This window comes from Chiloscyllium plagiosum, chromosome 9 (assembly GCF_004010195.1).
Source record: "Chiloscyllium plagiosum isolate BGI_BamShark_2017 chromosome 9, ASM401019v2, whole genome shotgun sequence".
NCBI lineage: Eukaryota > Metazoa > Chordata > Chondrichthyes > Orectolobiformes > Hemiscylliidae > Chiloscyllium > Chiloscyllium plagiosum.
This window is the reverse complement of record NC_057718.1, coordinates 86,637,247-86,649,453: the sequence shown is the minus strand read 5'-3', so window position 1 is coordinate 86,649,453 and position 12,207 is coordinate 86,637,247. Positions and strand designations below refer to the sequence as shown.

Genomic DNA, 12,207 nt, shown 5'->3' with positions numbered 1-12,207 from the left:
GGAAGATCAAGAAATTGTTAAGAAAAGATAAAATGGATTCAGAATAGATCAGCAAGGAAACATAATGGCTTGTTGTCAGCATATCTATGAGTTTATGAAGAAAAGGAATAGGTTAATGAATGTAAATATGGCTCCATTAAAGACAGAGAGAGGTGAAATTATACAGAAGAATAAGGAAATGACAGAGACACTAAGCAAATACTTTATATCTGTTTTCACAGCAGAAAAGACAAAATATGTTCTGAAATAATTGGGAGTCAAGGGACTAGTTAGAATGAAAAGGAAACTTTATAGGTAAAGAAATAACACTAGAAAATCTAATACAAAGAACAAAGAAAATTTACAGCCCAGGAACAGGCCCTACGGCCCTCCAAGCCTGAGCCGATCAATGGCACGGAGTGGCAATAAATCCGCTGGTCTTGTAACCTAAAACTGACAGACATAGGGATAATAAGATGCATTGGACTTACTCTGCTAGGATTGCTTGGATTTGAGAACAGTTCTCAAGAATGGGAAGGTTACAAACATAACTCTATTTGTGAAAGGAGTAACAGAGGTAAATGGAGGAACTAGGCTGATTAGCCTGAAATAGCAAAGGCAAAATGTTAGAATCTATTCTGGGATGTGGTAACAGGACATTTAGAAAATCATAATATAATTAGGCAGAGTCAGGAGGGATTTATGAAAGAGAAATTGTTTGACACATCAATTAGAATTTTTTGAGAATGTAATTTAGAATATACGTAAGGGACAACTGATGGATGTCCAGTATTTGAATTTTCTAATAGCATTTCGTGGGGTTTGGGAATAATATACTCATGTGATTTGAGGATTGGTTCACAGACAGAAAACAGAAAGCAGGAATAAATGGCTCATTTTCAGGTTGGCAGGCTGTAACTGGCAGCATACCAGAAGGATTAGTCATTGCATTTCAACTATATACAATCTGTATTAATAACATAGCTGAAGGGACTGATTGTAAAATATCCAAGTTGTTTAGGAAGATAATTGGTAAGACAAATGAAAAGAGCTTGCAAAGGAATACAGACAAGGTGACTGAGTGGGAAAGAACATGGCAGATGGACTATAATGTGGCAAGTTATGAAATAATCCAGTTTGGACTATAAATGAAAAAGCAGAACTTTTTATTGAATGAAGAGAGATGGAAGAATGTTTGCATTCAGAGGGGACTAAGTAGCATTATACATGAATCGTGGACAATTAACAAAATAAAAGAATTTAGGTGGTCAAACAATGTGATGGCTTTAGTTACAAAGGCGTGAGACTATTGGAGTCATCACAGAATCCATCTTAGAATCCCTACAGTGTAGAACCAGGCCATTAGGACCAACAACTCCACACTGACCCTCCGAAGGGTATCTCATCCAGGCTCATTCCCATAACCTGTAACTTTACATTTCCCCTGACTGATGCACCTAACTTACACATGCCAGAACACGATGGACAATTTAGCATAACCAATTCACCTAACCTGCACATCTTTGGACTGTGGAAGGAAACTGGAGCACCCAAAGGAAACCCACGCGGAAACAATATGCAAACTCCACACAGACAGTTGCCTGAGGCTGAAATCGAACCTAGGTCTCTGGTGCTGTGCTAACCACTGTAATACCATGCTGCTGAAGACCATTGGCAAGTTAACACCTGGAGTAAGGTATGCAGCTTTGCTATCCTTACACAAAGAAGCATATACTTGTTCCAAAGCGGGTACAACATGGATTTACTATTGTGCTCCTCAGATGAGAGGATTGTCCTAAGAGAATGAATAGTCTATGCCAATAATCTCTGGAAAGTAGAAGAACGAAAGTGATCTAATTGAAACATGACACTTGGAAGAAGTTTGACAGGTGAGAAAATGCTATGGAATCTAAAACATGGAACTGCAGACTTAGGATAGCGCTGAGATGAGGTGAAATCACTTAAAGGGTTAGGAAAATAGGAATTGTCTGCCACACACATTTGTAGATGCTCAGTTATTGATGCAATCAAGACAGACGTCAGCTAACCTTTGAAAATTAAGACAATTAAAGGGGATGTTGCAGTAAGGTAGGATTGAACATTGGTCTTACTGAATGATGGTGAAGGCTCATATGACCAAATAGCTTACTCCTGCTCCTAGAGCTGCTTTCATATCCTTTCAGGAATAGGACTGGAAAGCAATCTAGTCAGATGAGGATGACTTGAAGCTAAGAAGGATAATGCTACATACAAAAAATACCGGAACAGGATACATCTTTGAACATGGTGGCTCTGTGGTTAGCACTGCTGCCTCACAACACCAAGAACCCAAGTTCAATTCCAGACTCAGGTGACTGTCTGTGTGGAGTTTGCACATTCTCCCTGTGTCTGCGTGGGTTTCCTTCAGGTTTCCTCCCACAGTCCTAAGATGTGCCGATTAGGTGAATTGGCCATACTGCGTAGTGACCAGGGATGTGTAGCTTAGTGGATTAGCCATGGAAATTCAGGGATAGGGTAGGGGTCAAAGAGTGTGGCACTGGAAAAGCACAGCCAGTCAGGCAACATCCAAGGAGCAGGCAAATCGACGCTTCGGGCATAAGCCCTTCATCAGGAATGAGGCTTATGCCCGAAACATCAATTCTCCTGCTCCTCGGATGCTACCTGACTGGCTGTGCTTTTCCAGCACTGCACTCTTCGACTCTGATCTGCAGCATCTCCAGTCGTCATTTTCTCCTAGGGATGGAGTAGGGGTGTAAGTATTGAATGGCATTCTCTTCAGAGGGTTGGCATGATCTGAATAGCCTGTTTCCACGCTGTAGAGATTCTGTGATCTAAAATGCAATTAATTTCTTATGTTGCATGCTTGAAAATTTAAATATACAACTTCACACATTTGCAATTGTCCTCAGTCCATTCAGCAATCTCAGACCTGAGAATGTGAGACTTCCATATCGCATGCCAGATACAACAAGTAGTTTTTATTAATGAATGTAAAGACGTGGAAGCAAAGGCTGAATCTCTGACACCTCTCTGGCTCTCTAAGAAATGACTGCCTTTCTAAGCTATCAATCATTTACACTACCATCCTGACTGAGATTTGCTTTTGATGTGGGAGCCATAACAATGACGTACAGTCAGTTCTAAAATAATGCGAAAGTTTGGTTCTTGTGCAATCTAGCTTTATAAGAAAATTGTGCAATAATAGCTCTATATAATCTAATGGGGCTGGAATCACATTATGGACAATACAGATAAGCAAAGTTCACGTTCTACACCAATGGTCTATTTTGCTCAGTCGCTTTAAAGCCAATTCATGTTGAAGAAATGTGCCTTATAGCAGAACTGACTGTATTGTCTATTTAGTTAATTCCTATACTTTCTAATCATGCAAACATCTCTGGAATATACAGCCAAATAAGTCCACTGTGCCCCACTCCCACCGCAGACCTTCACCGTTTCAAAATTGACATTAATTGTTCTATAGTAATAAAACCCACTTATCCCTAAAGGCATCTAGAATAGGAATATATGAATAGGAAGGGTTTAGTGGGATATGGGCCAAATCCTGGCAAATGGGACTAGATTAATGTAGAATATCAGGTTGGCATGGATGAATTGGATCAAAGGGTCTGTTTCTGTGTTTTACATCCCTATGTTTAATCGAAATTCTGAATTTTGTTTTACTGTTGTTGTCATGTCAAATAAATATTCTCATATTATTGATATGTTGTTCTTTCGGAAATTAGGTCAGAATTAAATGAAAATCCAACGAAGTAAAGATCTCAATTTTACAAATTCCAACCTGAAATTTAATGTCAACATACAATGAGGGTTCAGAAAATATTTGGATTAGAATAGAGTTCTGTGTTAGTGAGTCAAATTAGTCCACCAATCTACAAAGGCTACCCGCTAAGGTGCAATATGGAATGAGATATCTAATTCTCCTCTCATACAATATTCAAACCCATTATAAGTAAAGTCTCATTAATTAGTTGTAAATACTAAAACACAATATCCAACCCTTGAGAACTTGTTTCTAAAAAAAATCCACCAGATGGTGATTTATGTTGTTTTGGTGCTAAGCAGTAACGGCATTCACATCATGGTACTAATGATTTAAGTTGTAGTATTGATTGGCAATACTTAAGAACTTATTTTAAACTCACAACACTGTGCACTTCATATCAGTGTGGAAACCTAATCAACTGCATTGCATGTGTATAAGTCTGTTTGCTCAACAAGGTTTGAAATATGCATTCTCAGTATTGAGTTCATCCATTGAAAGTATGATTTTCCATTATTTCCGTATATTATTAGTGTGACAAAGAGAGGATCCTGAACTTGTTCATACAAAGTTATGGTGAATGAGACTTCATGCTAGAATTGCATCTTTGGAGCAAAGTCTTTGAAAGTTGAGAAACAGTTATTTGCAATGTTAGAAGTTGAATATTGTTCTCACTCTGTGACATTCCTTTGTAATTTTAAGCTGCATTAATTGTGTTAAGACACCTCTTTCAATAATAGACAGAAAATTGCCACTGCATGTGAGGACCATCAAGTAGCTAATATCTCCATACCAATTTTTAGACCCATGTGCAAATCAAGAATACACAGGAAGTAGAAGCAATAGTGCATCACATGTCTTGTAAAGGCTGCTGTGCCACTTTCCTGCCTGCTCCCCATATCGCTATATTTCCTAAACAATCATAAAAGTCTGTCTATCCCAGCATCAAATTTATACGTATGGAGCCTCCAGAACCCACTGGGACAAAACAAATTCCAAAGGCTCACAGGTCTTTGGGCGAAGAAATTTCTCCTAATCTTGGTCCTAAATGAATTGCCTCTTTCCTGAGTCTGTGTCCCTATGTTTTAGTTTCCCTAACCATTAGAAACACTCTCCCAACATCTACTGTATCAATCCCCTCAGAATCTTTTATGTTTCAATGAGATAGACCTAATGTGTTCAGCCTTTCATCTTGGGACAATCCCTTCATTCCAGGGACAAATTTAGTAAACATTTGTTGTACAGCTTCCAATGCAAGTACATATATTTTCTGAAATGTGGAGACCAAAATTGCACACAGTACTCCAAATATGGTCTCACCAAAACTCTGTAATATTTTAACAAATCAATTTTATTCTTTTTCACCAGTCCCCTTGCAATAAAGGCCATCCCGATGGCTTACTAGATGTGGATGTTAACTTTCTGCATATCTTGTAAGTGCAGTCTTTGAACATCAACACAGATTTCACACTTTAGTTTTAAAAATCTGCTTTACTATTCTTATTACTAAAGTGAATAATTTTATACTTGCTTCATTATAATCATATGCCACTTTTGCCCTCACTTTTAACCTGTTTATACCTTCCTGTAGCCTCTTTGTCTCCTCCTTCTCCACTAGCTTTGTGTCTTCAGCAAACCAAAATGAAGAGACAGAAAATAATGTAACTAAATCAATAGCATAGACTGTAAATGGCTAAGTTTCCAGCACTCACTCACTTCACTAGTCATTAGATGTACTCTAGTATTCATTGCCTGCCAATTTGAAAATGTCCCATTTATTCCCACTCTGTTTCCCATCTATGAACCAATCCTCAATCCATGCTAATATCTTTGCCATAACATAATTAGCCTTTAAGTTGCCCTTAATCCTTTATGTGGCATCTTATAAAATGCCTTCTGAAAACATAGGTGTGAAATATCTACCGGTTCTCCATAGCGTAACTTACCATTTAAATTCTCAAAAAAGCTCCAATAAATGTGAAACCGGACTTTATTTTGGCAAAAACCATTATTGACTTATTCTATTCATACAATTTTTTTTCAAAGTACATTGTTAAGTCTTCCTTAATAATAAATCTCAGTACTTTCCCAACAATTAATATTAGGATAAGTAACCTGTGGATTTCTCTGTCCTTCCTTTCTTGAAAAAGTTGGCTAACTTCCAATTTGTTGAGACTGTTCCCAAACTTTAGGGAATTAAGAAAATTATAGCAAGCTGTTCATGATCTTGATAGTGTTCTCTTTTAAAACCTTAGGGTGTAGGCCATCTGGGTTGCAGGGATTTGAGAGAGTTTAATCCCAATAGGTTCTCCAATACCTTTTCTCCATAGATACTAATTTCCTTAATTTTATCTTTTTTCAGATATTAAGTTACAATAAATTACTGGAATGAAACTAATGTCTTCTAAAAAAGACAGACAAAATATTTGTGTTGTGTGATTGTTATTTTCTCATAGCTATTGATAATTTCTTCACTCTCTAATTCTAAAGGGACTAATGTTTACTTTAGCTACTCTTTTTCTTTAGATATTCTTGTATCAGTGTTTGCACTAATGATGAAAATACCAATTGGAAATTATTACAAACATCTGGAGAACCAAAACTCTCCAGTCTGCATCAATTGCTTATGCCAAGTGTCAAACTTTCAAATCAAACTGGAGCATGGTAATATAATTTTACTTCAAATAAATTTCAGCAGAAAACCTATTTAAGAAGGCTCACCATGATTTTTCATCAAATCTAGGGATGAGCAATAAATGTCAGCCTTCCGAATGATATCCATAGAAAAATTAAAGAAACAGTCGAGATTGATGTTACAATTGTGGCATTAAAAATGTTGTGGGTTATGGACAAATTACATCTTTAAACAGATTGTGAACTGTGCAATCAGGGCTATTGGCTCATGTTCAGTTTTAAAAAGGGTATGGAGAGTTTAGCGTCAGTTCGCTTTACAATGTGGGATATGAGTGGATGGATAACTGCTGAGTAAAATGGTTGAGGAGGTAAGTGCAGTACAATATATGATGCAAAGAATGCAGTGTGGACTTTGGACTGATGAATAAAGAGGTCCCATTGATCATTCATGAGTAATGAGTCAGCTGATACTCATTTCTTACAGCAGCATTCCAAAACTCTGTGGAGACATAGTAATCCTACCTTTCAGCAAGAAGGCTCAGCTTCAAGTCCCACCTCTTCCAGAGGTGTGTAATAATGTTTCTGAACAGGTTGGTTTGAGAATATCTTCCCCAAACTCTAGGAATCTGCAATCTCTCATGGAGGGGGAGGGGGGGTTACAGAAACAAAGGAACTGATGTTTTTTTTCCTCACCACTGAAACTGCACTTCAACGTCAAAGGCCAGCTGCCAGTCATCCTTGCCCTCATTGTGCTCGTCAGTCTTGAGTGTTTTTCTTGTATTTAAGTTAATTTAAAAATGGCCACACATCAGTTCAAAATGCTGTACCTCTGCTGGTCAATGTGTGTGTGTGTGTGTGTGTGTCAGACTAATGAATGTGTCAGAAGGGGGAATGGTGGCAGATAGAGACAGGGTTATTACAGTCTGCATGGGTGGGCAGATGAGCTTTACTGAGCTTTCTGTCATTGGGGAATATGGATAAATTGGCTGAACCCCTCAGTGGTCAGTGACTATCACACATTATATTTGATGCCTGTTCAGAAGTCTCTATATTCCTCCTAAAGCCAAATCCTGGGTTGGGAGGCATGAAACTCCACCTTCAGGTAAGTGACTTGCTATTCACAATAAAACTGCAGCCTTTCTGATTATGAATACTGTTTTATGTATTTTGAAAGCCTCTGTAGAAAATTACAAGATTATTTCATTGATTTTACACTGAAGTCAATGGTGTCAAGATGGTCTTTAGGAATCCTTGATGGTCTCCCTGCTACAGGAAAGATGTTGTTAAACCTGAAAAAGTTCAGACAAGATTTGCAAGAATATTGCTGGGACTGGAGGGTTTGAGCTATAGGTCATGCCCGAATAGGTTGGGGCTTTGTTTCCTAGAGCATCAGAGGCTGAGGGGCGATCTTATCGAGTTTTATAACATCATAAGTGCATGGATAGGGTGAATAGCCAAGGTCTTTTCACCAGAGGAGTGGAGTCAAAAAACTAAATGGCATAGGTTTAAGGTGAGGGGAGAAATATTTAAAAGGGGCAACTTTTTCATGCAGAGGGTTGTTTGTGTATGGGATGAGCTGGCAAGTGGAGGCTGGTACAATTACAACTTTTAAAAGGCATCTGGATGGGAATATGAATAGGAAGGGTTTAGAGGGATGTGGGTCAAGTGCTGGCAAATGGATTAGATTGGCTGAGGACACCTGGCTGGCAGTTGGACTGAAGGGTCTGTTTCCATGCTGGATAACTTTATGACTCTATGTGACGTTGCTATAGATCAGTAATAGTGAATGTAAATATGAACACTAATTGTGTCCGCTGCTTCTGACCAAGATTTGTGATAAAGTAATGGAGTGGTGAGTACGTAAAATTATAAGTTTTGCAAAGTATTTAAAACAACAGATTTTTATGTTTCTAAAATGAAGTAAAATATATTAGCTTTAATAATTATCTATTGAATGTTACTATGTTACTTTAATGCTTTGTATCTTTTTTTGTTGGCATCTAGGGAGGTGTTAACTTTCAAGTTAATATTGGGGTCACATTAGAACATTATTTGGGAAGCACTGGACTAAGCTAATAGTTGGAAACAATGGCTAGGGTTTCCTACTCTGGCAAAAAGCCTAGACTATCTTTAGCCTGCAAGCTCCAATAGCCCCACCTTGACGTAAAATGAATGGGTTTTTTTTCCAGGTAGCTCTTTGATCATGCAGGGAACTAAGTGCTTCTGAATATGTGGCCTCATACTTTAGCAGGTCAAGGGAAGCAAGTGCATGATGACACTATCAGGTGTACTGTTCAGCCACCCTCACACCCTCCCCAACGACCACCACTTGAAGCTGGCTTCATCATATACTAGTCTGAACGGGGTGACCTATTCTTGTTCTTTACACACCACTGACTCAAAAACATGTAACTCTCCACCTGACACCATTTTGGGAAGCACCTTCACCGTAGATTGCAGCGATTGGAAGAGAGGGCTCACTTTCCCATGAACAACTGGGGATGGGCAATGAATGCAGGTCTCACCAGCAATACCCTTATCCTAGGACAGTCAGGTACTGTTACAACATTTAATGGGTAGGCTTAGAAGGATATTGGCCAAATACAGGCAGGTGGGACTAGTTTAGTTTGGGAAATTTGGTCGGCACGAATGAATTGGACTGAAGGGTCTGTTTCCATGTGGTATGACTCGATAAGTAGAGTTGGGTTGGGGCACTTGTCACAGAATAACACAATTATTTTTTTCAGGGCCTGAGTTCCAAATTAAACTAATTAGGACCGCCAAAGATCACAGTAATGCCAGATGCCTGGAATGAACTTCTGGTCCTTTTATTCAATTTGGCCAGGACCAGAACATAAGGCATACCCTTTGATATAGGCTGATGCTGGAAATCAGAAACTGAAGCACAAAGTTTTGGAGAAACTCATCAGGTCTGGCAGCATCTGTGGAGAGAGAAAGAGCAACTCTCTCTCTCTCTCTCTCTCTCTATCCAGAGATGCTGTCAGACTTGCTGCTTTTCTCCTTCATTTTGTAGGTTTCAGTGGTGGCTGCATGGTTACTGACCTCCCTCACACTAAACAAGAAGGGGTTGTTGTAGGACGCTTCCTCAGTCTCCATGTGAATGGCTAAAGGGTACCCAAGGTTCGCGTCTCCCATGAAAAGACAGCACAATGCAATACTCGCTTATGGTCAAATTGGAGTGTCACTCGCGCTCATGTGTTTGGGCTTGTATCCACCACTTTCTGATGCAAGGCGAGGGGCTTCAATTTGAAGTGTGGTGCTACTTTCAAAGCTGAAGTCACCTGCGTATACCGCAGAGGCTGCAACCTACTTCAAAAGGGTTCAAGTGAACAGCACCCAGATACACTGTAAACTCTACACCGTTACCTAGTCGAAGTGGAAAGTGTGAGGCTCAACGCACGGACCTACACACAACAAACGCACAGCTAATGCTTTACTTTCTAAACTGGAAGAGTTAAGGCTTTTTCTTTGGGAGCAAGCCATGAAGAAAGACCTAAAGTGGTATTTTCTACTGTTTCCATTTGCTGTTGGTGAGCTCAGCCCCAGAGACTGCCCATGCTGGAAATCTGAAACGAAAGCAGACAATCCTGGGGAGAGAAACTGGGCGAAGTTAGAGCTCGGTACAGTTGCAATCCTCTTGCCAGTCGCGGATTCCGCAGTCAAACCTGTGCAAAGCCAAAATGCAAACGCGCAACAGAGTCCACAACCGGGTTATTCCTTACCTTCAGTGTGAACAGCAGACACATAGGTCCAGTTGTACCGCTGCACAATGTCCAGCATGGCCCTGGCTTGGAGAGTGTCGGAGGGTACAACCCGCAGGAAATACTGAAAGAGGGTCTTGTCGCTCAGGTCGATGCTTGTGGCCGAGTAGGCGATCTGGGGAATGTTGAAAAGTTGCAGAAGGTTCTGGACCTGGATGGCGACCGAGCTGGAGCCTGGTCCGATGACCCCAGCTATGGGCGTCTTGGTCTCTGAGCCCGGTCCTTCAAGACATTGCGTCAGTCCATCCCTCTCGTTCCTCATGGAGATGAGGGAATCTCGAATGAACTCGATGCTCTGCTCCAGAGCCACGGACGAGTGCCAGCAGGAATCGCGGATCTCGCAGCCCAGGGTGATGTTCGGCAGCAGGTTGTGATTGGCGTTGATTTGGTCCAGGGTGTGGAACATAGCTTCCACCCTCTGGATCCCATACTGCTCGCGAATTTCCCCGCATTTCCTCTCGGGGACTTTCTCCGCCGGCGGCTGGTGGTGCACTGAGAACAGAGCCCCTATGATCACGTCGCCGTCCATTCGCGCCACCGAGCGTTGAACCGAATTCATGGAGAGCAGGACTCTCTTCCCCACCTCTGGCTCTTGAACGCACAGGGTGGCCGGTATGAGGAGCAGCCACAGGGTCAGCATGTCAATGCAAAGCTGCTTGCAGCTTCCTACTCTTTTTATAACCATCCTTCCGCTGCAAGTATTGAGACAAACCTTTTGGTGTGGAAAGGGGCATTCAGTCTGTCCGGATCTACAGGTGCGACTAGAGAAGGGGAATTAAAAAAAAACAAGACAGATGGTCACAAATTCCAAACACACAAATCTGGGTAATATGGATAAACCTTACAGTGAAAAGAGAGCTGGCTGTTTTACCGCCAAACTAGAATTTTGGTGTCAGAACGACCCTAATGTACAGCGAAAGCAAAAGTCTATGTAAACATTAAATCAAACTTGTGCACTCTATTTTTTAAAAAAAATACTGTGATTGCTGCTTAAATTCGAGCGGATGAGAACCCGGCTCCCTGCGCACACAGATCTGTAGAAACTAAAGATGTGTGGACTAGCATATCTCGCAGGAGACTGTCCTCAGCTTGAGTCAGGCCAGAAAACGCGCACATTGGCTGTTTTCCACCTGGATATAGCCAAGGCGCGTCACCGTTATTTTCCAGCTGCCTTCAGTTGGGACAACTCGGTAAAAGGAACATCCTTGAAATCAGTAACTCAATAAAAGGAAGCTGCCGGCTATAAAATGCGCCTTAAAACTGGTCCAATTCCAATGCACAGCTAATCTACACGGGGAGAACAAGAATGAGGCTGTTCGGCACTGCAGCCTACTCAGAAGACGGTCAAGATCGAGGTTAAGATTAATCATATCTGCCGCAGGAGCAGATTTACAATTTAATACGTATTTCACATTTATTCAGTTCCCCGCGGCCCCTGTATTAACCACACTTTTTCAGTATTGCACCTATTGATAGATTCAGAGAGTTCAATACCTGGTTCTGGGCCAGACATCTTCCAGAGACAGGGATAGTTTCAGCACCATGGTCAGCGCCAACCCGTTGCAACTCTGCAAACCGCGCTCAAGCGCTTGCGAACTCCTTAACTAAAGTTCGTCGTGGTTTCTTCAAACATGGTTAACGCCAGGCACGGGTCCAAGTCGGAGCTTTCGCCAGGTTACTGGCGGGAGTTCAGATCGGCGACTCAGCTGATGTTTCCCGGGTGTGCGGCACAGAAACGCAATGAGCAGACTTGCCCACACCAATCGCGAGCAAGTCAAGACAACATGGGTGTAGGGTGGTGGTGGTGGTGGGGGGGGGGGGGGGGGTTGTAATGTCGATGCATTTACACGAGTGAGCCAACAAATTGTACCTCTCACAGCCGAATTGCCCACCCCCAGAAATAGAAGCTAAAATTCGACACTTACCTGTGATCATTGCGATGATCACTGTCCTCCCTCTAGCCAGGCGGACCCAATTATTCTGTCAGCTCTCATTTGCGGTCGGCTAGGCTTGCTGTGAGAAAGCGCT

General features: G+C 41.2%; 1 protein-coding gene across 1 annotated transcript in view; it reads right to left on the bottom strand.

Annotated features, from left to right (window-relative positions):
- The window catches only part of LOC122553267 (metabotropic glutamate receptor 1-like), a 77,994-nt gene extending 65,992 nt beyond the window's left edge, over positions 1-12,002 (bottom strand). Inside the window, exons 1-2 of the mRNA XM_043696853.1 lie at positions 11,674-12,002; positions 10,141-10,940 (exon numbers count right to left, since the gene is read on the bottom strand). Coding sequence (XP_043552788.1) covers positions 10,141-10,940; positions 11,674-11,723 — 850 coding nt within the window. The 5' untranslated portion in view covers positions 11,724-12,002. The remainder of the gene's footprint in view (positions 1-10,140; positions 10,941-11,673) is intronic.
- Between the last annotated feature and the right edge of the window lie 205 nt (positions 12,003-12,207).